Source organism: Carcharodon carcharias, chromosome 4, assembly GCF_017639515.1.
Source record: "Carcharodon carcharias isolate sCarCar2 chromosome 4, sCarCar2.pri, whole genome shotgun sequence".
Taxonomy (NCBI): domain Eukaryota; kingdom Metazoa; phylum Chordata; class Chondrichthyes; order Lamniformes; family Lamnidae; genus Carcharodon; species Carcharodon carcharias.
The window spans coordinates 67118413-67144575 of NC_054470.1; the positions used below are offsets into that span (position 1 = coordinate 67118413).

General features: G+C 42.1%; 1 protein-coding gene across 1 annotated transcript in view; it reads right to left on the minus strand.

Moving 5' to 3' along the window:
* The window catches only part of LOC121276889 (centromere-associated protein E-like), a 59322-nt gene extending 34711 nt beyond the window's left edge, over positions 1-24611 (minus strand). Inside the window, exons 1-13 of the mRNA XM_041185501.1 lie at positions 24578-24611; positions 24132-24392; positions 21373-21633; positions 20919-21179; positions 20476-20736; positions 19387-19644; positions 18922-19182; positions 17832-18092; positions 17367-17627; positions 15130-15390; positions 14683-14934; positions 2841-3074; positions 2220-2402 (exon numbers count right to left, since the gene is read on the minus strand). Of these exons, the coding sequence (XP_041041435.1) occupies positions 2220-2402; positions 2841-3074; positions 14683-14934; positions 15130-15390; positions 17367-17627; positions 17832-18092; positions 18922-19182; positions 19387-19644; positions 20476-20736; positions 20919-21179; positions 21373-21633; positions 24132-24392; positions 24578-24610 (3048 nt within the window). The 5' untranslated portion in view covers position 24611. The remainder of the gene's footprint in view (positions 1-2219; positions 2403-2840; positions 3075-14682; positions 14935-15129; positions 15391-17366; positions 17628-17831; positions 18093-18921; positions 19183-19386; positions 19645-20475; positions 20737-20918; positions 21180-21372; positions 21634-24131; positions 24393-24577) is intronic.
* Between the last annotated feature and the right edge of the window lie 1552 nt (positions 24612-26163).

Below are 26163 nucleotides of genomic sequence, written 5' to 3' on the forward strand. Positions count from 1 at the left end.
CCCAGCCTCTGACCTGCTCTTGTAGCCACAGTACTTATATGGCTAGACCAGTTCAGTTTCTGGTCAATGGTAATCCCCAAGATGTTGAAAGTGGGGGATTCAGTGAAGATAATGCCATTGAATGTCTAGGGGCGATGGTTAGCTTGTTTCTTATTGGAGATGGTCATTGCCTGGCACTCGTGTGGCATGAATCTTACTTGCCACTTGTCAGCCCAAGCCTCGATATTGTCCAGGTCTTGCTGCATTTGGACATGGACTGCTTCAGTATCTGAGGAGTCATGAATGGTGCTGAACATTAATCAGTGAACGTCCCCACTTCTGACCTTATGATGGGAAGGAAGGTCATTGATGAAGCAGCTGAAGATGATTGGGCCAAGAATGCTACCCTGAGGAACTCCTGCAGTGATGTCCTGGAGCTGAGATGGTTGACTTGCAACAACCACAACCATCTTTCTTTATGCTAGGTATGACTCCAACCAGCAGAGAGTTTTCCACCTGATTCCCATTGGCTCCAGTTTTGCTAGGGCTCCTTGATGCCACACTTGGTCATTTGCTGCCTTGATATCAAAGGCAGTCACTCTCACCTCACCTTTGGAGTTCAGCTCTTTTATCCATGTTTGAACCAAGGCTGTAATGAAGTCAGAAGCTAAGTGACCTTGGTGGAACCCAAACTGATCATCAATGAGCAGGTTTTGGTAAGTGCCACTTGATAGTCCTGTTGGTGACCCCTTCTATCACTTTACAGATGATTGAGAGTAGTCTGATGGGGTGGTAATTGGCTGGGTTAGATTTGTCCTGCTTTGTGTACAAGGTCATGTCTGGGCAAATTTCCACATTGCCGGGTAGATGCCAGTGTTATCACTATACTGGAACAGCTTGGGTAGGGGCACCGCAGGTTATGGAGCACGTATTCAGTACTATTGCTAGGATATTGTCAGGGCCCATTGCCTTTGCAGTATCTAGTGCTTTCAGCTGTTTCTTGATATCACGGAGTGACTCGAATTGGCTGAAGGCCGGCATCTGAGATGCTGGGGACCTCTTGGGGAGGCAGAGATGGATCATCCACTGGGCATTTCTGGCTGAAGATTACTGCGACTGCTTCAGCCCTATCTGTTGCACTGATGTACTGGACTCCTCCATCATAGAGGATGAGCATATTTGTGGAGCCACCTCCTCCAGTGAGTTGTTAAATTGTCCACCACCACCATTCATGGCTGGATTTGGCAGGACTGCAGAGCTTAGATTTCATCCATTGGTTGTGGAATTGCTTAGCTCAGTCTATCACTTGCTGCTTATGCTATTTGGCAAGCAAGTAGTCCTGTATTATAGCTTCACCAGTTTGACACCTCATTTTTAGGTATGCCTGGTGCTGCTCCTGGCATGCCCTTCTGCACTCTTCATTGAACCAGAATTGATCTCCTGGCTTGGTGGCAATGGTAGAATAGGGGATACGCCAGGCAGTGAGGTTACGGCTTGTGGTTGAGTATAATTCTGCTGCTGCTGCTGATGGCCCATAGCACCTCATGGGTGGCCAGTATGGAGTTGCGAGGCCTGTTCAAAATCTATCCCATATACCGCAATGGAAGTGCATGTTAGGTCATCTACTGTATATGTATTCCTTCTTCTTTAAACCATAATATTCGTGCCTCCCTCAAATGTTCCTTTAACCTGACGCTCCAGGAACTTGTTTTTTTCTGAAGTCTGCATTTTATCAGCTTGGATCACTGCTACCATGACTGTGCAGTAGGTCTTGCATATACTCCGAGCTGCATGGCTAAATCATCCCTTTATAGGCTATAACCTAAAGGGTCATCGTCCTTGACTTTTGGAAGAAATCTAGAATGATGTGTAAATGATGTCTAGAGGGGAATGTTGCCAAAGGAGGCATTCTGTGAACATGCTGGATATTGAATTGAACTCAATGGGGAACACCTCTTTCATTTTATATGAAACTAAGTTTAGTGATGTGGTGAATGGCAATGAGTGGATCTATTTCTTCAAGATTCGCAATAACTGCCCAGTCTCTAGGGTAAATCATATCAATTCATCCAGAAAGTCTGAACAAAATGCCCATAAAAAAAGTTGGCAACTACCTTGATTCTAGATAAGGATCCCAAACAATCAGGTTTTCTTCCTCACTTGTTCACCTTCTACATATCAATAAGATGAGAGTTACAATTGAAAGTATCGCTAATAAAATAGTACTGTATAAAACATACCTGCAATAGTAGATCTTTTTCCTGTAGACAATTACTAAGCCTATTAATTTCTGCTTCAACTGGATCAGTTTCTGAATTAGTGGATACAATTCCTGCTTTCTCTTCTTTCAAAGTAACAATTTGTTTCTCTAAGATTGTGACAGATTCTTTAAGTTCTTTGTTCCTTCTTTCTTCCATCATAAGCTGTTGATAATTATTTAAGAATAAAATCTGATTAAATATAAGCAAATCTATTGCATGTATACCTAAGGACTTCAAAAAGCAATTTCTATTGTATTTGGTGTATCTACTGTAAATTCACAAATTGGTGATTAAGAGCAGCACATATTTCATAACTATGTTCAGACCACTTGCAGTATCAAAATGAGAGTACATATGCTCTGGATTAAGGGAGGAGGAAAAATAAATAAAAGAAACAAAGAATTGGGGGAGCAAAGAAGAAAATTAACAATCTTTGTAAAAGCAATAATGGTTTCATTTTCAGTGCTGCAGTCATCACCCTGATCTCAACACAACCTGTTTGGAGGTTACAGCAAACTAAATTTAAGAGCACTTTCTGGTGAAACTTAACATTTTATAGGATTTAAAAGTAACCCAAGAGCTCAAAATCCCAATACTCACCAATTCAGTCTTTTCAGAGAGAACAGTCTGGGTTTTATCCACCTGTAATTTGAGCTCATCTTTCTCCATCAATATGGATATTTTATCTCTCTCCAGTTGATCATTAGATTCTCTCTGCAAGAGTTCCATTTTCTGCACCTTGGACACATGAGCTTTCATTTCCTCCCTCAATTGTTCAGTCTCAATTAGCAGCCGGTCACGGTGGTTTCTTACACTGTTAAGCTCATCTGTCCACTTAAACAACAGTTGGAAAGATTCCATGAGGTTACACATACAAAATGCTGCAACATTGAGTGAAACTTAAATACTACTCCAATTTCTATGAGATTTGATTAACTTTCTCAATGAATGAGAAAGCATGGCCCTATTTTAGGCTCCTATCTGTTCCATTCTGAACTAGCAGTGAAAAACTGCTAAATTTGCTACCCAATATTTCCAACACTCAGCTGAAATTATTAGTAAAATTGTGGCTGTGTTCCTGAAAATTGATACTTTAAGTGAAGCTACTTTAAGTAAGTCACAGGGTCCCACAGGAATCAATGTTAAAGCCAGAGTTAGGTTCCTTCAGGTGTTTGTCGCCGAGAAAAAGCAACGTGCAAATTTAAGTATTGTTAGTTGTTTGGTAGTACAAAAATTGAGTATCACTGAAAAAAAAAAGACATGTCAAAGCTTTTTGACTTGCACTCATCAGGGTATTCGCAAGAATACCAAATGTAAAGGTAACAACAATTTATACTTCATGAGAAGAGAGTGCTGATTGGTTGGCAAGTGGACTCTGAGTCTCTTGGTAGAGGTGTTGCCATGGAAAATGCACCAGTTAACTGATGACTGATAGTTAACTGCCAAGCTTTGTCTAAATTTAAACCAGGTAGGTTGATTGGTCAAGGCATTGTCCTGGGGAATGAACCAGAGATGGCCATTGCCTATTCTTTTCAGTTGAAACAGGTGCAAATACATGTTCTTTCTGTCTGCAAAGAACAGGGCTCTGTATTAACATACATAGCTTCCTACACACAAGTGCACCACATTGCAAGCCCGACTGATAATCTTAACATATGAGCATACAAATTAGGAGAAGTAGGCCATTTGGCCCTTCGAAGCTGCTCTGCCACTCAATAAGACCATGGCTGATCTGACTGTAATCACAATTCCACATTCCCACCTACCCCTGATAATCTTTCACCCTCGTGCTTCTCAAGAATTCACTTCTGCCTTAAAAATATTCCAAGACACTGCTTCCACTGCCTTTTGAGGAAGGAAGTTCCAAAGACTCACGATCCTCAAAAAACTTTTCCTCATCTGTCTTAAATGGGCAACCCCTTATTTTTAAAGTGATCCCTAGTTCTGGATTCTCCCACAAGAGGAAACATCTTTTCCACATATGACCCTGTCAAGACCCCTCAGGAGTTTTTGTGTTTCAATTGAGTTGCCTTTCACTCTTCTAAACTCCCGTGGATACAAGCCTAGGCTGTCCAACCTTTCCTCCTAAGACAACCCATCCATTCCAGGTATTAGTACAAATTGGGTGCCAGTGTAATTCTTAGAACACTCAGCATTGTTTAGCAACTGTCGTCCAATCGCAGAAACACATCTAATGCTGGACACACTGTTTTCAGCTTTGCACGTATGGGCTGGTTGGTTCACTCCTCAGAGTAATGCAATGACCAGAGTCAACCTGGTTTGAATTTAAACAAAGATTGGCAGTTAACTGTCAGTCATTAGTTAACTGGTGCATTTTCTATGGCAATGCCTCTAGCAGAATCCACTTGCCAATCAATCAGCATTCTTTCCATTAAGTATAAATTGTTGTTTCCATTTGGTATTCTTGTGAGTGTCCTGATGAGTATAAGATGTAAAGCTTCGATATGTATCTTTTTCAGCGATATTTAAATACTATACCATATATGTACAGTACTATGCAGTCCTAGATGAAATAACTTGTAAAATAAATTAAAAGAAATAGAGCACATGATATAACTTTAAAAAATTAGTTATCTCGGTACAGTATTTTCAGGCTGACCAGGTTCCATCTAGTGATAGTAGCTGTTCAGTGCAGGAAACTGCTGGAATCCTGAGACTACCTGCCCCAACTAACTTCTGTCACTAGATGGAGCCCAGAAGCTTCAGTTTAGAATTGGAGCCAGGGCTGAAGTTAGGAGCAAAGCAGCTGAAAACAGATCCTGTTAAGAACAGAGGGTGGGAAGCAAGGCCCAATTGGGGTGGTGGTAGTCTCGAAAGCAATGTCAAGGGGGAGGCAGGCCAGAGAATGACATCAGGAAGGGCGACGGAGGGGGGCCAGAAAGCAACACTGGGAGACTAGGGCAGCACCAGTGGGAACTGAGGGCAAGAGCAGAAGAGTTGTGGCCAAGATTTCATGCTAAACATGCCACAGAAGAGGAAGCCTTGGCAGATTTTTTTTTGGAAAAATATACTTTATTCATAAAATATCTGAAAGAACATTACAAAACATTTCTAAATGTCCATCACAAAAGGGGCAATCATATTCAATTCTTATACATGGATCATGAGGTACTTCAATACCATCAATGAATATTACAGTCACTTCAATATGGTCATTACAGACAGACAGTCAGACAATGCAATGGTATTGGAGTTATCGACATATATCACGCTGCACTCTGAGGTGCTTCAATACAACTATGATGCATTTAGTATTCACTACGTACAATCTTTGTGAGTCGTACAACCCGAGGGGTCTATACAATTCCCAGTCCCTTGGTGCATTATGGCAGAAAGGTCTTAGACAGCAACCTTTCCCCATTGCACCTTTGCAGTGCCTGCCCCAAGCTTTAGTGCGTCCTTCAGCACGTAGTCCTGGACCTTGGAATGTGCCAGTCTGCAACACAGTCGGGGACAACTCATTGCACTGGAAGACCAAAAAATTTGGGGCAGGCCAAAGAATGTCTTTCACCGAGTTGATGATCCTCCAGCTGCATTTGATGTTTGTCTTGGTGTGTGTCCCTGGGAACAGCCTGTAGAGCAGAGTCCTGCATCACAGCACTGCTCAGGATGAACCTTAACAAAAACCACTGCACTCTCTCCAGAACTTCTTTGCAAAGGCACTTTCCACGAGGTGGTGAACAACGGTCTCTTCCCCACCACAGCCACCTCGAAGGCAACTTGCCGAGTGGGTGAGACTCCTGGCGCGTAGGAAGGATCTGACGGGAAAGGCCTTTCTAACCATCAGCCAAGCTACATCTTAGTGCTTGTTGGAAAGTTCTGGCGATGGGGCATTCTGCCAAATGACTAACAGTCTGTTCGGGGAACCATCTGACAAGACAACACCCAGTAAGGCTTATTTCGTTTCATTATTTGGCAATAGTTATCATCATGACTCCTAAAAAAAAATCAGAACTCCACAACCCCTTACTAATGTTAAAACACATGAAAATACAAAGACTGCACAGGTACTTGGGGGGAAAAAAATATTCAGCTGCAGTTCAAACACAAAGAATCCTCAACAAACAAGCTCACTCTTGACCTTAATGACAGAGGGAAGGTCACTGGTAAAGCAGTTGAAGGAGGAAAGTTGGAGAAAATTCCAGAGCAATGACTTAGGCTGACAATGATTGGCCTCAGACAATCAGAACCATTTTTATTTGTGTCAGATATGGCTCCAACAGTGGAATTTTCATTTTATTTCCTAATGACCTGTTTTGTTATTGTTCTTGATACCATAGGATATATACAACACACAGGCCATTCAGCCCAACCAGCCCATACCATATTGAGGGCATTGGCTTTTACCTTTCCTCTGGCATTCATCTCTTGCAACCACATCTGGATGAAGAAAATGAGGTGGTCTGGAGCCAATTAGTTTGAGTTCTGCTAAGTGTTGCTGAGCAGGTTTGAGACTATAACTTTATGAAGAATTGGGAAACAGCCAATAGGATAAATCTACAAAGCAGCTTGTTATGACGCAGCAGATGGTAAATGCTGAGCTGTTCAAATCCCAGAGGGAAACAACTAGCACAACTAATTTTCAATTTGTATGTTTTGAGATGCTGGCTTTGAATTCAGTAAAAACCCGAGTCTCAAGTAGTTTTTGTAAAACTAAACATTTATTAATAAAAAGAAAAGATTGTAAGCACAAGGTATGTCTACAAATTATTATAATAACTTTTAAATCTCCTAATTAATTTAACTCCCAGTTAACTATTGCATTAACAAAAGTGTAAGACACAGATTTTAAAAAACCCAGGCAAAGTAAGCGATACCCTGAACAGTCGGATTCAAAGTAGTTCTCTTAACTTCAGTCCCCGGAGGCAGCAGGTTGGTACATTCCGGCTGTGAGCTTTTCACACTTGTTGGATGTTAAACTTACAAAAAGCCTTCTCTCCTTTATATATATTTTCCTCTTTGAATGCAAATTCCCATTGTTTCACTATGTCTTTTGAACTTTACCTCACTACTAATAAAAAAAATCTATCATGTACTAATCCACCAGTATTCTTTGGGAAAAATAAATAAGCACACTACTTCTTATAAATCTGCTGGCTAGGTATTCCTTATACCCACTCCTTTGAATTTAAGCCGCTATAGTTTGTTTAAAAATGCAAATGTTCCCTTTACACTTCACATTCTAAAATTTCCCCATGTTTACCTAATAAACATTTCAAACCTAACTTCTCTTCTTACGTCAAGGCACCCAGACTAACTGTCTCTAATTCAATTAAGTTTAACGCACACACATAGACACATCCCATATCCCACGCTGTATCCAGCATATTCAGACACTTCTTAACGTCATATGGAATCAACGGAAAGGACATTGGCTTGAGCAATGAAGACGACCACGCAGGCTCCTCTACTTAACACTGTTGGTATTTATATTCTGGGCTCCATCATGGTTTAACACAGGTGTGTTTAGAGTGTCACCTCCTTCTCTACTACCATAGCCATCTACAGATAGTAGGGCTGCAGAGGTTTGATCGCAATCTGTTTGCAGGGGCTACATAGCCCTGATCAGCTGATGCTTTATGCTCATCCCTACAGCGGGTTGCAACTTCAGTGATGCCTAATGGTGCTCCTGGAATGCCCGTACCTGACATCATGGTGACCAAAGGCTGAGGGATGTATGGGCCAAAATATTTCAGATTTCTGGTGCTCCTACATCATCTCATGGGAACCAGAGTTAGGCTGCTGCTAGGTCAGTTAGTATGGCTACAATATACAACGGAGGATGTCCTCCTTGATTCAAGGCTATTTCTTCCCAGGGCTGAGGGACATTCCAATCCATGTAGTGAGAGCCATAGAGGTCTACAGCACAGAAAAAGTCCCTTTGGCCCTTCGAGTCTGTGCCAGTCAAACAAGTACCTAACTATTCTAATCCCATTTTCCAGCACTAGGCCCATAGCCTTGTTTGCCATGGCATCACAAGTGCACATCCAAATATTTCTTAATTGTTTTGAGGGTTTCTGCCTCTGCCACCCTTTCAGGCAGAGAGTTCCAGATTCCCACCACCCTCTGGGTGAAAAAATTCTTCCTCACATCCCTTCTAAACCTCCTGCCCCTTACCTTAAAATATGCCCCCTGGTTATTGATCCCTCCACCAAGGGGAAAAGTTCCTTCCTGTCTACCCTATCTATGCCCCTCAATTTTATACACCTCAATCTCTTCTGCTCCAGGGAAAATAACCCCAGTCTATCCAATCTCACCTTAAACTCACCAGCCCAGGCAACATCCTGGTAAAACTCCTCTGCACTCTCTCTAGTGCAATCACATCCTTCCTATAATGCGGATTCCAGGACTGCACGCAATACTCTAGCTGTGGCCTAACCAGTGTTTTGTACAGTTCCAGCATAACCTCCCGGTTCTTATATTCTATGCCTCAGCTAATAAAGGCAAGTACCCCATGTGCCTTCTGAACCATCTTATTTACCTGCCCTGCTACCTCAAAGGACCAGCAGACATGCACACCAAGGTCCCTCTGATCCTCGGTACTTCCCAGGGTCCTACCATTCATCGTGTATTCCCGTGCCTTGCTTGTCCTACCCAAGTGCATCACCTCACACTTATCCAAATTAAATTCCATTTGCCACTGATAAGCCCATCTGACCAGCCTGTCTATATCCTCCTGTAATCTAAGGCTATCCTTCTCACGATTTACCACCCCCCAATTTTTGTGTCATCCACGAACTTACTAATCAACCCTCCTACGCTCAAGTCTAAATCGTTTATATATACCACAAACAGCAAGGGACCCAACACCAATCCCTGTGGAACCCCACTGGACACGGAAATCCAGACACAAAAACAGCCCTCTGTTTCCTGCCACTCAGCCAATTCTGGATCCAATTTGCCAAATTGCCTTGGATTCTCTGGACTCTTACCTTCGTTATCAGTGTCCCATGTGGTTCCTTATCAAAAGCCTTGCTGAAGTCCAAGTAGACTACGTCAAATGCATTGTCCTCATCTACACACCTGGTCACCTCTTTGAAAAATTCAATTAAATTGGTCAGACATGACCTCCCCTAAACAAAACCATGCTGACTGTTCTTGACTAACCCCTGACTCTCCAAGTGTAGATTAATTCTGTCCCTCAGAATTGCTTCCAATAGTTCCCCACCACTGAGGTTAGTCTGACTGGCCTGTAGTTCCCTGGTTTATCCCTTCCTCCCTTCTTGAATAACGGTACCACAATGGCTGTCCTCCAGTCCTCTGGCATCTCTCCTGTGGCCAGAGATGTATTGAAAATTACTGCCAGCACCCCTGCTATCTCCTCCCTTGCCTCACTCAATAGCCTGGGATACATTTCATCTGGGCCTGGAGATTTATCTACTTTTAAGCCTGCCAGACCACTTAGAACCTCCTCCCTTTCTATTCTAATTTCTTTAATTATATCACAGATCTTCTGCCTGATTTCCATACCCACGTCATCCCTCTCACTTGTGAATGCCGACACAAAGTATTCATATAGAACCCTATCTATGTCTTCTGGCTCCACACACAAATTACCACTATGGTTCTTAATGGGCCCTACTCTTTCCCTAGTTATCCTCTTACTCTTAACGTACTTGTACAATAACTTTGGATTTTCCTTTATTTTACCTGCCAATGTTTTTCATGCCCCCATTTTGCTCTCCTAATTTCCTTTTTAAGTTCTCCCCTGCTCATTCTGTACTCCTCTAGGGCTTCTGCTGTTTTGAGCCCTCGGTATCTGTCATAAGCCTCCCCTCTTCTCTTTATCCAATCCTATATATCCCTCGACATCAAGGGTTCCCTGGATTTGTTGGTCCCACCCTTTAACTTTATTGGAATATGTGGCCCTGTACTCTCCCTATTTCCTTATTGAATGAATCCCACTGCTCTGATGCAGATTTACCTAAAAGTAGCTGCTCCCAGTCCACTCTGGCCAAATCATATCTGATCTTATTAAAATCAGCCTTCCCCCAATTTAGAACTCTGATTTCTGGCCCATCCTCGCCCTTTTCCATATCAGCCTTGAATCTAATGGAGTCATGATCACTATCTGCAAAATTTTCTCCCACTGATATCTCTACCACTTGCCCAGCTTCATTCCCTAAAATTAAGTCCAGGACCGCCCCCTCTCTTATAGGACCTTCTACGTACTGGCTTAAAAAGCTCTCCTGGATGCATTTTAAGAATTCTGCTCTGTCTAGGCCTATCACACTATGACTAATCCAGTTAATGTTGGGGAAGTTGAAATTCCCCACTACTGCTACCCTAATATTTTTACATTTCTACGAAATTTGCTTACATGTCTGCTCTTCTGTTTCTCTCTGTTTGGGGGCCTATAGTACACTCTCAGCAATGTGATTGCTCCTTTTTTGTTTTTAAGTTCTACCCATATGGCTTCATTTGAGGAGCCTTCTAAGATGTCATCCCTTCTTATTGTAGTAATTGATTCCTTGATCAATATTGCGATACCCCGTCCTCTTTTACCTCCTTCCCTGTCCCGCCTGAAGGCCCTATATCCTTGAATATTGAGCTGCCAATCCTGCCCGACTCTCAACTATGTCTTTGTGACAGCAATGACATCATACTGCGATGTGTTAATTTGTGCCCTCAACTCATCTGCCTTATTCGTCAGATTCTTGCATTAAAACAAATACCATTCAACCTTGCCAAATTCCCTCGTGCCTTAACTGGCCTATAACTTCTATGCCTTCCTGGCTCACTTGCTCTCTCTTCTAATTTTGGCTCTGTATCTCCCCCTGCTGAACCTCCTCTCAGGATCCCACTCCTCCAGCCAAGTTAGTTTAAACTCTCCCAAACAGCACGAGCAAACGTCCCCGCAAGGATGGTGGTCCCATTCCGGTTCAGGTGCAACCCGTCTGCCTTGTACAGGTCCTACCACACCCAGAAAGGGACAGATCCTTCTGCAATAGGTAGCTTGAAGAAGAGGGGGGGAAGTAGGCTATCCCCTTATATAGGTCCCCTTATGAGACTAGCAGCCATGTTTAAGACACAGCCAATGGTGGTACTACCAAGTTGCTCTTACTGGACTTTGTGCTTTTGTTTTCCTCAAAGTTTATAATAGGTTTTCAACATGATAAACAAGTTAGTTAGTTGCGAAGATCAGGAGGATTGGAAGTTACTTGACTAGTAATCCAGAGGCCCAGACTAGTATTCCAGAGGCACGAGTTCAAAATCTGTCATAGAAGCTGTGGAATTTAAATTCAATGAATTAATAAATCTGGACTAAAATGCTAGTCTCAGTAGTGGCGATCATGAAACCACCGACTTGTAAAAACAAAATCTAGTTCACTAATGTCCTTTTGGGAAGGGAATCTGCTGTCCTTACCAGGCCTGGCCTTCATGTGACTCCAAACCCCAAGCAACATGGTTGACTCTTAGCTGCCCTCTGAAACGGTCTAGTAAGCCACTCAGGTGTATCAAACTGCTCCAGAAAATTCAAAGAATAAAACTAGATGGGCCACCCAGCACTGATACAGGTTCAAGAAATGGCAAAGACACACTCTGTCCCAGTTGACCCAGCAAAGTCCTCCTCACTAACATCTGCAAACATGTGCCAAAATGGGAGAGCTGCTTCATTGACTAATCAAGCAACAGCCTGACTAACATAATTACTGAATCGCACCTTACATGTCCCAGGCTGTTCCATCACCATCTCATGGTGTCTGTTTCCAGTGAGACAGAACACACACACCAAAGTGGTATACAGTCAGAAGGGAGTGCTTAACATTGAATCCAGACTGCATGAAGTCTCATGGCGTCACATCAAACATGGGAAAGGAAACCTCTTGCTAATTACCACCTACAGCCTTCCACCAGCTGATGAATCAGTACTCCGTGCTGAACACTACTTGGAAGGAGGACTGAAGGCAGTCAAATGGAGGGCTTCAATGCTCAACATTAAGATTGGCTCAATAGCACCACTACTAATCTAGCTGGCTAAGTCTAGAAGGTCAGATCTGCCAGACTGGCCTGTGGCAGGTGATGACAGAGTTAACAGAGGAAACAAACCTACTTTATCTCATCCTCAACAACGTATCTGTTGCAGATGCAACTGTCCAAAAAAGAAAGTATAGGCAAGAGTGATCACTGCACAGTGATTGCGGAGATAAAGTTTCGTCTTCACACTCAATAGCCTCCATCGTGTTGTGTGGCACTACCGCAGCGTTAAATGGGATAGATTCAGGACATATCTAGGAGCTTGAAACTGGGCATTCATGGGGGACTGTGAGCCATCAGCAGCATCAAAATTGTACTGAACCATAATCTGCAATCTTGTGGCCCAGAATATTACTCACTCTACCATTACAATTGAGCCAGGAGACCAATCAGGGAAGTATGCAAGAGCAGCACCAGACATACCTAAAATTGAGGTGCAAACCTGGTGAAGCTACAATACCGGACTTGGTGCACATTAAACAGTGGAAGCAGCAGAGCTAAGCAATCCCACAACCAATGGATCAGATCAAAGCTCTGCAATCTCCACCACATCCAGTCATGAATGGCTGCGGACAATTAAACACCCAACAGGGGGCAGTGGCTCGAGGACCATACTCATCCTTAATGATGGGGGAGCCCAGAACATCAGTTCAAAAGACAAAGTTGAACATCTACAACCATCTTCAGCTAGAAGTGCTGAGTGGGTGATCGATCTTGGCCTCCTCCTGATGTCCCCACCATCATGGATACTTGTCTTCAGACGATGCAATTCCTTCCACATGAAATCAAGGAACAGCTGAATGCACTGGGTACAGCAAAAGCTGTAGGCTCTGACAACACACTGGCAGCATAAGGCACTTAAGATTTGTGCTCCAGAATGAGCTACACCCTTAGCCAAGCTGTTCCAGTAGAACTACAACATTGGCATCTACCAGACAATCACTCTGCATTCAGGCTTGGGCTGATAAGTGGCAAATAACATTCGCACCACATAAGCACCAGACAATGGCCATCTCCAACAAGAAAGAATCTAACCTTCTCCCCATGACATTCACAGCATTACCATCGCTGAATCTCCATCAACACCCTTTGGGGTGGGGGGGTGGGGGTGGGGCTAACATTGATCAGAAACTTAAATGAATAAATCACATAAATAATGTGAATATAATAGGTCAGAGGCTGGGAATACTGTGGCAAGTAACTCACCTGTGTCCTCAAAGTCTGTATTCCTCAATTCCAGAGCTGAAGTGGCATTGACTACCCTAGACATCAAGCCAGCATTTGACAGAGTGTAGCATCAAACAGCCCCAGCAAAACTGAAGTCACTAGAATCAGGGGGAAAGCTCTCCACTGATTAGAGTCAAACCTAGCACTCAGGAAGATGATTCTGGTTGTTGGAGGCCAATCATCTCAGCTTCAAGGCATTGTTGCAGGAGTTCCCAAGGGTAGTGTCCGAGGCCCAATCATCTTCTGCTGCTTCATCGATGACATTTCCCCCCCGTCATAAGGTCAGAGTGGGGTTGTGCGCTGATAATTGCACAGAGTTCATTAACATTCATAACTCCTCAGATACTGAAGCAGTCCGTGCCCATATACAAGACCTGGAAAACATGTAGGATTGGGCTGACTACCAAGTGGCAAGTAATAATTGTGCCACACAATTGTCAGGCAAAAAGCATCTCCCCATGACATTCAATGGCATTCCCATCAACGAATTCTCCACCATCAACATCTTGGGGTTCACCATTGACCAGAAACTGAACTGGACTAGCCATGCAAATACTGTGGTTACAAGTCCAGGTCAACAGCAGGGAATTCTATGGCAAGTTACACAATTCCTGGATCCCCAAAGCCTGTCCACCATCTACAAGGCACCAGTCAGAAACGTAATAGAATAGTCCACACTTGCCTGGATGTGTGTGATTCCAACACTCAAAAACTAGAGACCATCCTGGACAAAACAGCCCACTTGATTGGCACCATATCCACCACCTTAACTATTCACTCTCTCCACCAGCGCATAACAGCAGCAAGGTGTACCATAAACAAGATGCAACTCGCCAAGCCTCCTTCGACAGCACTTTCAAGATCTGTGACCACTATCATCTAGGAGGGCAAGGGCAGCAGGTGCATGGGAACAACAGCACCTGCAAGTTCTACTCGAAGACACACATCATCCTAACTTGGAAATATATCGCCGTTCCTTCACTGTCGCTGGATCAAAATCCTGGAACTCCCTTCATAGTAACCCCGTGGATGTTCTTACACCAGATGGGCTGCAGCGGTTCAAGGTGGCAGCTCAATATCTCACTGTGGCAATTCAGATTGGGTGGCAAATGCTGGCCTAGCCAGCAATGTTCTCATCCCATGAAGAGAATAAAATGTTACAATTTTGAGACAACAACAAAAAAGTATATTATGGTACTTATGATCTGTTACTCACTATCTTAGTGTTTTCTTGTAGGGTCCTCTTCATTTCATCCTTCTGCACTTTACTATTCTCTAGCATCACCTGGAGATTATCATTCTCTTTTATTATGGTTGACTTTTCATCCTCTAGTTGCTGGACTCTCAGGTTAAATTCCTTCTCCTGAATTTCTGCTTTTTGTTCACGAGCTCTCAGCTCTTCAATTTCACCAAGCAGCACATCACGCTGAGACACCACACAGCGCAGTTCCTTAGTTTGTTCTTGCATCTAACAGAAACATTAAAAATTACAAATGAAACCAAATTGCTAGTTGCATACCATAGTAAAGTTTTCTTCCATATTTTCAGGAGGTTATCCTGTACACAAGAGGTGACATACTGCTGTGAATACATTGATTGCATATACAATGTCCCCATCGTGACAAAATTATATTTCAGCTATAGTTGTAAATTTATAACTCACTGCCTCAGTGTTTTCTTGTAGGGTACTCATCATTTCATTGTTTTCTGATTTGGCACTCTCCAGTAATTCCTGGAGATCCTCCTTTTCCTTTGTTATGGTTAATTTTTCATCCTCCAGTTGCCGGAGTCGTTGGTTGAAATTTTCTTCCACAAGTTCTGTGCTTTGCTCTTTGCAAATACAAGCCCTCAGCTCATCAATCTCACCGAGTAGCACATCACGCTGAGATACCACACGATGAAGTTCCTCAGATTGTTCTTGCATCTAATAAAAACATTAAAAATTACAGATGTAACCATGTTGCCAGATGTATGCCTCATCTGTCTTCCTCCACATTTTCATGAGGCTGTCCTATACAGTGAAGGTATACTGCAGCAAATCTGGTTAATAAATTCAGTGACAATATAAGGGCTGTAACATGGCAACTGTTGGGCCAAATTTTGCTGGAGCAAGGTTGCATGGTATGATCCGTTAGTTGGACTTTCTTGTACACATTTAGATTTTAAAATGCTTTGCCCACAAAGATGTTGGATTATGAGCAGGTAATGGCACAGTAAGCACAACAACAGGGTTCTGATACTTTTACGAACACCAGTCAAACAGTCCTAATCTCTTCAGCCAACAGGATTTCAGAGATGAAAAACAGGCATAGGATTCAAAAGATGGATGACTTAAGGAGGTAAGTTCATGTCAAATCAGGTGCAGTATAAGAAAAAAATTGGATTAACAGAGCAAAAAAATAAGACAAAACGAAAAGAGAAGAATTCAGACAGTCAAAAACATAACAGTGGATCATAGCTCTGAATTACTTACGGACATATTGAACTTTTAAAGGAAACCTTGTTTTATTAAAAAGACATACAAGCAAAAGCTGGCTAAGAATGTAAAGTAACCACTTTCTGCAAAATTCCAATATGGATTATACTTGACCCACCAGTCCAGAGAGAACATGGAATATGTTACACCTTAAAAAGTATCAGGGCCTACTTCAGGCTGAGACACTTGAAAGAAAGATGAAATGCAAAAGATTGAATTTTAATCTCCTGTGGTTGCAGGGACAATAGAGATTGATTGCCACATATCAGCAGGCATTCGAAATCATCTCCTGTTGAGTTAAATCTCAGGATGTGGAAATGACCTGAGTTGAAAGAAAACAGACTCTGGCCAAAAGACATGTTTGTTTTTTTCCTTCCAGAAATACACAAGGAGAACAGGTTAAAAAGCCAACTGCAGAGCTGAACTGTGTTTTCTAGTTCTGGTGTGGTAGTGTGTTATTCAGAGTCACAGCAGATGATCTACCAGGCACCCCTTTGCAGCTTGTCCCTTCTCTCTCTCTGTGTTTCTGGAGGCAAGTCACAAAGTAACAATCAAAAAGGAATTAGGACAGCTTCTTCAGTCAACCTACAGAACCAAGTATCTACAAACCAACTGCAAAAGTCAGCTCTACCGGAATCACCTAACTTAATGGCTGCAATGTTTCACCATCTACTCCTCATGGACAAACCAAAAGACTGATTTGTATATCTTTTCAAATTTTTATTTGGAGTCAACTTGTCATCTCTGATCTGTGTATGTGTGTGTTGTGATTTTATTAATTATTTTCCCCCTCAGGTTTTTAGTAACTAAGAAACTTACTCTTTCTTTGATTCAAGAAAGCCTGGTTAAATTGGCTAATTCTAAAACATAAGTACATTTGGAATGTGAAACGTATCCACGAGGGAAGGGGTCCAGTTTAAATTAACCTTGTTGTGACCAACTAAGGTGGTGAATAAAGAAGGGGAGCCAGCTCGTTCCTCCCCACCCGGGAGCAGGAGGAAGTTACAAATTTAGGGTATCTCATCCGGGATCATAAATTGTTGGGGGGGTGGGGGGGGGGGGGGGGGGGGGGGGGGGGGCCTCACCCAGGGACCTGTCATAACAAAAATAATTATCTTGTCATTAAAAGGGTCCTTGCACTGCTAATTAATGGAATAATCTGTTTGGCTAGTTTAGCAGGCAACTAAAATGCAAACACAGCAACTTCATGAAAATCATGGGATAGGTGCAAATTATCATTTTCGCAAAGCTAAAGGGAAAGCAGCGTTAATGAATCAATAACTTCTGGTGATTCGCAACTCACAGGAGATCTTGTCCTCACTAAAGGTTGCAGGTCAACTTGTGAATTAATGCGCCATTGAGATGACATCATCTTTCAAGTAGAATATTTATCCTTTCAGCTAACAGAAAACATTTTAACTCACCATCTCAGTGTTTTCCCGGAGGGTGCTCTTCATTTCATCCCTCTGTATTTTAATACTCTTCAGCATTGCCTGGAGATTATCGTTCTCCTTTACTATGGCTGACTTTTCATCCTCTAATTCCTGGAGCCTCAGGTTGAATTCTCTTTCCTGGATTTCTGCTTTTTGTTCATTGGAAATGTGAGCTCTTAGCTCTTCAATCTCACCAAGCAGCACATCGCGCTGAGACACCACACCGCGCAGTTCCTTAGTTTGCTCTTGCATCTAATAGAAACATTAAAAATTACAAATGAAACCAAATTGCTAGGTGCATACCGTAGTAAAGTTTTCTTCCATATTTTCAGGAGGTTATCCTGTACACAATAGGAGACGTACTGCTGTGAAACTGGCTAATAAATTTATTGAATATACAAGGTCCCCTTCCTGACAAAATTATATTTCCGCCATATTTGTAAATTTATAACTCACTGCCTCAGTGTTTTCTTGTAGGGTATTCATCATTTCACTGTTCTGTGATTTGGCACTCTCCAGTAACTCCTGGAGATCCATCTTCTCCTTTGTTATGGTTAATTTTTCATCCTCCAGTTGCTGGAGTCGTTGGTTGAAATTTTCTTCCACAAGTTCTGTGCTTTGCTCTTTGGAAATATGAGCCTTCAGCTCATCAATCTCACCAAGCAGCACATCACGTTGAGATACCACACGATGAAGTTCCTCAGATTGTTCTTGCATCTAATAAAAACATTAAAAATTACAGATGTAACCATGTTGCCAGATGCATGCTTCGGTAAGGTCTTGCTCCACATTTTCATGAGGCTGTCCTATACAGTGAAGATATACTGCAGCAAATCTGGTTATTAAATTCAGTGACAATATAAGGAGTGTAACATGACAACTGTTGGTCCAGATTTCACTGGAGCAAGGTTGCATGCTTTGACCCATTAGTTAGACTTGCTTGTACACATTTAGGTTTTAAAATGCTTTGCCCACAAAGGTGTTGGATTATGAGCAGATAATGGCACAGCAAGGGCAACAGGTTACTGACACTTTTACGAACACCGGTCAAACAGTCCTAATCTCTTAACCAATAGGATTTCAGAGTTGAAAGACAGACACAGGATTCAAAAGAAGGATGACTTAAGGGGGTAAATTCATGTCAAATCAGGTACAGAATGTAAAAAATGGGTTAACAGAGCAAAAAATAAGGTAAAAGGAAAAGAAAAGGATTCAGACAGTCAATAACAATTATCAAGTAATTAAAAGGGTTCTTGCACTGCTAATTACTGGAATAATCTGTTTGGCTAGTTTAACAAACAGCTAAAATGCAAATGCAGCAACTTCACTAAAGTCATGGGAAGGGTAAGTGCAAAATGCCATTTTCATAAAACTAAAGAGAAAGCTGTATAAATGAGTCAACAACTTCTGGTGATCGCAAGTCACAGGGGATCTCATCCTCACTAAAGGTTGCAGATCAATTTGCGCATTGATGCACTTTTCAGGTTACATCATCTTTCCAGCAAAATATTTATCCTTTCAGCTAACAGAAAACATTTTAACTCACCATCTCAGTGTTTTCTTGGAGAGTGCTCTTCAGTTCATCCCTCTGCACTTTAATACTCTCCAGCATCACCTGAAGATTATCATTCTCCTTTATTATGGCTGACTTTTCATCCTCTAGTTGCTGGAGCCTCAGGTTGAATTCCTTCTCCTGAATTTCTTCTTTTTGTTCCTTGGAAACACGAGCTCTCAACTCTTCAATCTCACCAAGCAGCACATCACGCTGAGACACCACACCGCGCAGTTCCTTAGTTTGCTCTTGCATCTAATAGAAACATTAAAAATTACAAATGAAACCAAATTGCTAGGTGCATACCGTAGTAAAGTTTTCTTCCATATTTTCAGGAGGTTATCCTATACACAATAGGAGACATACTGCTGTGAAACTGGCTAATAAATTTATTGAATATACAAGGTCCCCTTCCTGACAAAATTATATTTCCGCCATATTTGTAAATTTATAACTCACTGCCTCAGTGTTTTCTTGTAGGGTATTCATCATTTCACTGTTCTGTGATTTGGCACTCTCCAGTAACTCCTGGAGATCCATCTTCTCCTTTGTTATGGTTAATTTTTCATCCTCCAGTTGTTGGAGTCGGTTGAAATTTTCTTCCACAAGTTCTGTGCTTTGCTCTTTGGAAATATGAGCCTTCAGCTCATCAATCTCACCAAGCAGCACATCACGTTGAGATACCACACAGTAAAGTTCTTCAGATTGTTCTTGCATCTAATAAAAACATTAAAAATTACAGATGTAACCATGTTGCCAGATGCATGCTTCGGTAAGGTCTTCCTCCACATTTTCATGAGGCTGCCCTATATAGTGAAGATATACTGCAGCAAATCTGGTTATTAAATTCAGTGACAATATAAGGAGTGTAACATGACAACTGTTGGTCCAGATTTCACTGGAGCAAGGTTGCATGCTTTGACCCATTAGTTAGACTTGCTTGTACACATTTAGGTTTTAAAATGCTTTGCCCACAAAGGTGTTGGATTATGAGCAGATAATGGCACAGCAAGGGCAACAGCGTACTGACACTTTTACGAACACCGGTCAAACAGTCCTAATCTCTTAACCAATAGGATTTCAGAGTTGAAAAACAGACACAGGATTCAAAAGAAGGACGACTTAAGGGGGTAAATTCATATCAAATCAGGCACAGAATATAAAAAAAATGGGTTAACAGAGCAAAAAATAAGGTAAAAGGAAAAGAAAAGGATTCAGACAGTCAACAGTAATTATCAAGTCATTAAAAGGGTTCTTGCACTGCTAATTACTGGAATATTCTGTTTGGCTAGTTTAACAAGCAGCTAAAATGCAAATGCAGCAACTTCACTCAAGTCATGGGAAGGGTAAGAGCAAAATGCCGTTTTCATAAAACTAAAGGGAAAGCTGTATAAATGAGTCAACAACTTCTCCTGATCGCAATTCACAGGGGATCTCATCCTTACTAAAGGTTGCAGATCAATTTGCACATTGATGCGCCATTCAGGTTACATCATCTTTCCAGCAAAATATTTATCCTTCCAGCTAACAGAAAACATTTTAACTCACCATCTCAGTGTTTTCTTGGAGAGTGCTCTTCAGTTCATCCCTCTGCACTTTAATACTCTCCAGCATCACCTGGAGATTATCGTTCTCCTTTATTATGGTTGATTTTTCATCCTCTAGTTGCTGGAGCCTCAGGTTGAATTCCTTCTCCTGAATTCCTTCTTTTTGTTCCTTGGAAACATGAGCTCTCAGCTCTTCAATCTCACCAAGCAGCACATCGCGCTGAGACACTACACAGCGTAGTTCCTTAGTTTGTTCTTGCATCTAATAGAAACATTAAAAATTACAAATGAAACTGAATTGCTGAACACATGCCATAGTAAAGATTTCTTCCACATTACATAACAGGAGACATACTGCTGTGAAATGGTTAATAAATTTATTGCATATACAAGGTCCCCTTCATAATAAAATATTTCCTCCATAGTTGTAAATTTATAACTCACTGCCTCAGTGTTTTCTTGTAGGGTACTCATCATTTCACTGTTCTGTGATTTGGCACTCTCCAGTGACTCCTGGAGCTCCTCCTTCTCCTTTGCTATGCTTAATTTTTCATTCTCCAGTTGCTGGAGTCGTTGGTTGAATTTCTCTTCGAGAAGTCCTGTGCTTTGCTCTTTGGAAATATGAGCCTTCAGCTCACCAATCTCACCAAGCAGCACATCGCGTTGAGATACCACCTGGTGGAGTTCCTCAGATTGTTCTTGCATCTAATGGAAACATTACCAATTACAGAAAGAACTATATTGCCAAATGCATACCTCAAGGGCTTCCTCCACATTTTCACGAAGTTATCCTGTTCACATTAGAAGCTTTTCTGCTATAAAGCTGAATAAATTCTGAGCATTCGAGGATTCTTCACGACAAATAATATACTTCCCCTCTAAAAATCAATGAACTCACCCTCTCAGCATTTTCCTGCAAGGTACTCTTCATTTCATCCCTCTGTACATTGACACTCTCTAGTATCACCTGGAGGTCATCCTTCTCCTTTACGATCAGTGATTTCTCATCCTTTAGTTGCTGGAACTGCTGATTGAATTTCTCTTCTAGAATTTCTGAACTTTGTTCTTTGGAAATAGAGGTTTTCAGCTTTTCAATTTCAACTAGCAACATGTCACGCTGAGATATCACGCGGTGGAGTTCTTGAGATTGTTCATGCATCTAATAGAAAGGTTAAAAATTACAAAGGAAACTATACTGCTAGAAGCATAACTCCGTAAAAGGGGTGACAGTAGCCAAAGACTAAAAGGTCTGAAACTTTTGTGAGACAAGGAATCATGCAATCATAGCACTTATGATCTGTAGCAAAATGCAAATGCTTCTAGGCCACTTTAAATGGGTAGAAACATTTGTTTTCCCTTTGTGTACCTTCTATTACCATCAAGGCTGTGGGCCAATGCATTTGTATAAAATTACCAAAGTGACCTCGGTATTATAGCATTTAATGCAGTTGGTGCATGTAATACAGGATAAAGTGAGTACTAACAACGAAACGTGACCGTGCTGGATTACGTACATGTGAAGCGAAGGACTACGGCAGTGCTTCGTAAACTATTTTCCAATGTGTCCATTTTAACTCACTACCAACTTCTCAAGGGCAATTAGGGATGAGCAACAAAGGCTGGGCTTGTCAGCGAGTTCACATAGTGTAGATCAACATATAACATAAAATATAAATAAGATACTTTGTAACAATATTATTTTAAATACTCTGACTTCAGCCAAACTCTCCATATTCCCTGGTGACAGAAGACTCAGTGAAGCCCCCCTTCACCCACATACACACAGTAATCAGCTCCTATGCCCTCACCAAACACAACCCCCTGCCCAACTCACCTGCCTCACACACTCATCCATGCCCTCCTTCCCATTTGCACTCAGCCTCCAATCACATCTTCCCTCCCATCCCCATTCACTCATGCTTTCCTTCCCCACTCAGCATCTACTCACTCACACCCTCCCTCTCTCCCATCCCCAATCACTCAGGTCCTCCCTTCCTGCTCAGCCCCCCCACTCACATCCCTTCCCTCCTATCCCCACTCAGTCCCCAACTCACTCATACCCTCCCTCCCCACTCATTCTAACCCTTCCCTCCCTCCATCCCCAACCAATCCCACTTGCTCAGCCTTGCCCTCCCTCCCTACCCAGACTTACTCACTGACCCTACCCTTCCATCTTCGGCTCCCTGTTGCTGCCCCTGCTGTCAGTGAGCAGCTGCAGCTCCTTCTCAGCCAGAGCCACTTGGATCCATACTGCTGGGGGAGGATGAGTTGCCTTGCTGGGGGATAGAAGCTCAGGCCCTGGGGGCTCAGAATCCACTGGACCGGAAAGTACAGCCTCTTATCACTGGGTGATGAGTAGTGCCAGGGTCCCAAGTAGGCCAAGCCAGAGGCAGCGCAAAGTGGCGACTGCTGCTGAGGGTGAAATGTGGTTGAGACCACAGACAGCTGAAATCTCCTTCCCTCCTGAAGCCAGAGCCAGAGTCTGAAGCAGAGTGGCAGGCTGCAATTGGATCAGGGCAACAGGGCCTTGGATTGCACAAGGTCATCTAGCTATCCTTCGCCAGCATCTCTCACAATGGAGGCAGCAACAGGAAGACTACCCCAGCACAGGAAGGCACTCTACAGGCTGCACATGGGAACAGCAGCTACTGGGGGCACTGCCACCGTCTCGCCCAATCACAGAAAATGAGTAGAAGCCAGGTCAGGATTTAAAACAAAGGGAGCTGGAGTGACGGTTCCTGGGGCCAGGCAGAGGTCAGGAAAAAAATGAAATACCATCATCCATTAGTCAAAATTCCACCAAATAGCAGAAATTTCTGATCTCAGTAGTAAAATCTTCCTCCACATTTTCTTGAGGCTGTCCTGTACACCACAAAAGATATACTGCTGCAATTCTGGTAAATAAATTCGGTTAGGATGCAAGGATGATCTATTACGTCAAGTTTTTTTGAACCAGAGCATCTCAGTGTGCTCAGTAGGTTAGACTTGTTCATGCAAGTTTAGGTTTTTAAGAATGCTTAACCCACAGGGTTGCTGGTGGTGCAAGCTGTTAATGGTACAGCGAGGGCAACAGAGTCTTTGGCACACGGATGAACAACAGGACAAACTGTAAGTAATGAGATTTAAGGTTTGAGAAATAAACAGGAGGTAGGTGGACTGAGAAGGAAGGTAAATTCAAAAGGGTATATTCATTGTCAAATCAGGTACAGTGTGAGGAAAATACTGGATTAAGGGTAAAGACAAAACAAAGAAAAACATTTAAAAAAATTGACATCTTTAAACCTCAGTAATTCACAACCTAAGGAAGGAGACATCATATTTATAATATTTCACTTTCTTGGCAGTCATTAAAAATTATGTAATTAGAAGGGTTCTTGACTGTTAATGACCAGAATTATGTGTGGTGATTTAATGGGCAATCAATGCACAAATACAGATTGATGCAAATCATGGGGAGGTTAAGTGTGAGATGCCATTTTCACAAGTTTACAACAGAAAAGTGTAAATGAGCCAGCACTTTCTGGTGATTTGCAGTTCACAGGGGATCGCATCCTAATAAAATGCACATTAATAAATGCAAATGTCAATCAGATTACGTTATCTTTTCAGCAAAATCTGGTCCATTATATTTATCCCTTATTAAAACATTTAACTCACCTTCTCAAGGATTTCTTGTCGGGTGCTCTTCACTTCGTCCCTCTGTACTTTAGCAGTCTCCAATATCTCCTGGAGGTTATTCTTTTCCTTTACTATAGTTGACTTTTCATTCTCTAGTTGCTGGAGCCTCTGGTTGAATTCCTTCTCCTGAATTTCTGCTTTCTGTTCTTTGGAAACAGAAGCTCTCAGCTCTTCAAGCTCACCGAGCAGCATGTCACGCTGAGACTCCAAACGGTGGAGTTCTTCAGATTGTTCTTGCATCTAATAGAAATACTACCATTTACAGCTAGAACAATGTGGCTAATGTCTCCCTCCACATTTTCATGAGGTTATAACTATATACACTAGAAAACATAATGCAGTAATGTGACTAAAATTCAGGGAACATACAAGCCTTCGTGATAAATAATGTGTGCCCCTCTAGTTATTAAGGACCAAAAACTTACCCTATCAGTATTTTCCTGTAGGGTGCTCTTCATTCCGCCCCTCTCCAATATTTCCTGGAGGTTGTCCTTTTCCTTCACTATCGATGACTTTTCATCCTCCAGTTGCAGGAGTCGCTGGCTGAATTCCTTCTCCTGGATTTCTGCTTTCTGTTTTTTGCAGCTCTTCAGCTCTTCAATCTCACCGAGCAGCACATCACGCTGAGATACCACGCGGTGGAGTTCCTCTGATTGCTCTTGCATCTAATAGAAACATTACCAACTACAGATAGAACTATATTACCAAATGCATACCACAAAGTCTTCCTCCACACTTTCACTTGTTCACTTTAGAAGCTAATTTGCAAAAAATCTAGTTAATAATCTCCAAGTAGACAAGGTTACAAGGACCCTTTGCGATAAATAATATATCCCCCCTCTAGTTATTAAGAATTAGCTCACCTTCTCATTTTTTTCCTGTAGAGTGCTCTTCATTTCATTACTTTGTACTTTGACACTCTCTAGTATCACCTGGAGATCATTCTTCTCTTCTACTATCAATGATTTCTCATCCTCTAGTTGCTGGAGCTGCTTGTTGAATTTCTCTTCTCGAATTTCTAAGCCATGCTGTTGGGAAATCTGAGCTCTAAGCTCTTCAATTTCAGTGAGCAGCAGGTCACGTTGAGATATCACATGGTGCAGTTCCTCAGTTTGCTCATGTATCTAATTGAAAAGTTAAAAATTACAAATGGAACTGTATTGCTATGAGAAATTCTTGGTAAGGTCTCCCTTCATATTTTCATGAGAATGGCCTGTACACAGCAAATGTTACACCACCGTAAAAATGATAAATAACTTCAGTTAAGAACAAGGAGAAGCTTTTGGGCCAGATTTTGCTGGAACAGGGCATTTCATGGTGTACCCAATTGGTTAGACATGTTTGCACAAGTTTGGGTTTTCAAAAACATTTAATCCACAAGGATGCTGGAAGTGCAAGCTGATAGTGGCACAGCGAGGACAGCAAGGCCTTTGGCAACTGGGCGAATAACAGGGCAAATCAGCTTTATTTCAAAATTGTTTATTTCTCAATCCTTAATCAGAGGTAGGGCTGAGAAGGAGGGAAGGCGATGAATTCAGAGTCAATTTAGGTAGAGGGAGAAAACACATTGGGTTAACAGAATGAGAGGAGGGAGGGAGAGAGAGAGAGAGACAGAGAGAGAGAGGAAAAGGGAAAAATATACAAAATAAATCTTCTAAAACAATTCACAAACTGATGAAATCAGACACCATATTTATAATCTTTCACTTTCTTAGCAGTCATTAAAAGTGATCGTGGGACATACCTTCCGAGCTCCAGGGCATTGTGACTGGGAGAAGGGGTACCTAAACGATGTGGTGGGAAGCCAACCTCCACCCCACCCCCACCTTATCGGACGAGACAGTATCGAAAAGATTACAAGTTATAAAAGTAGGAGCAGAGTGGCAAATTGACTCCGATTGCCATTCCATGCAAGTTTAAGCCCCATACCATTAAACAGGTTTTTACACTGTTAAGTTATAAAGTGATTTAATGGGCAATTAATGAGCAAATGCAGATTAACAAAAATCAT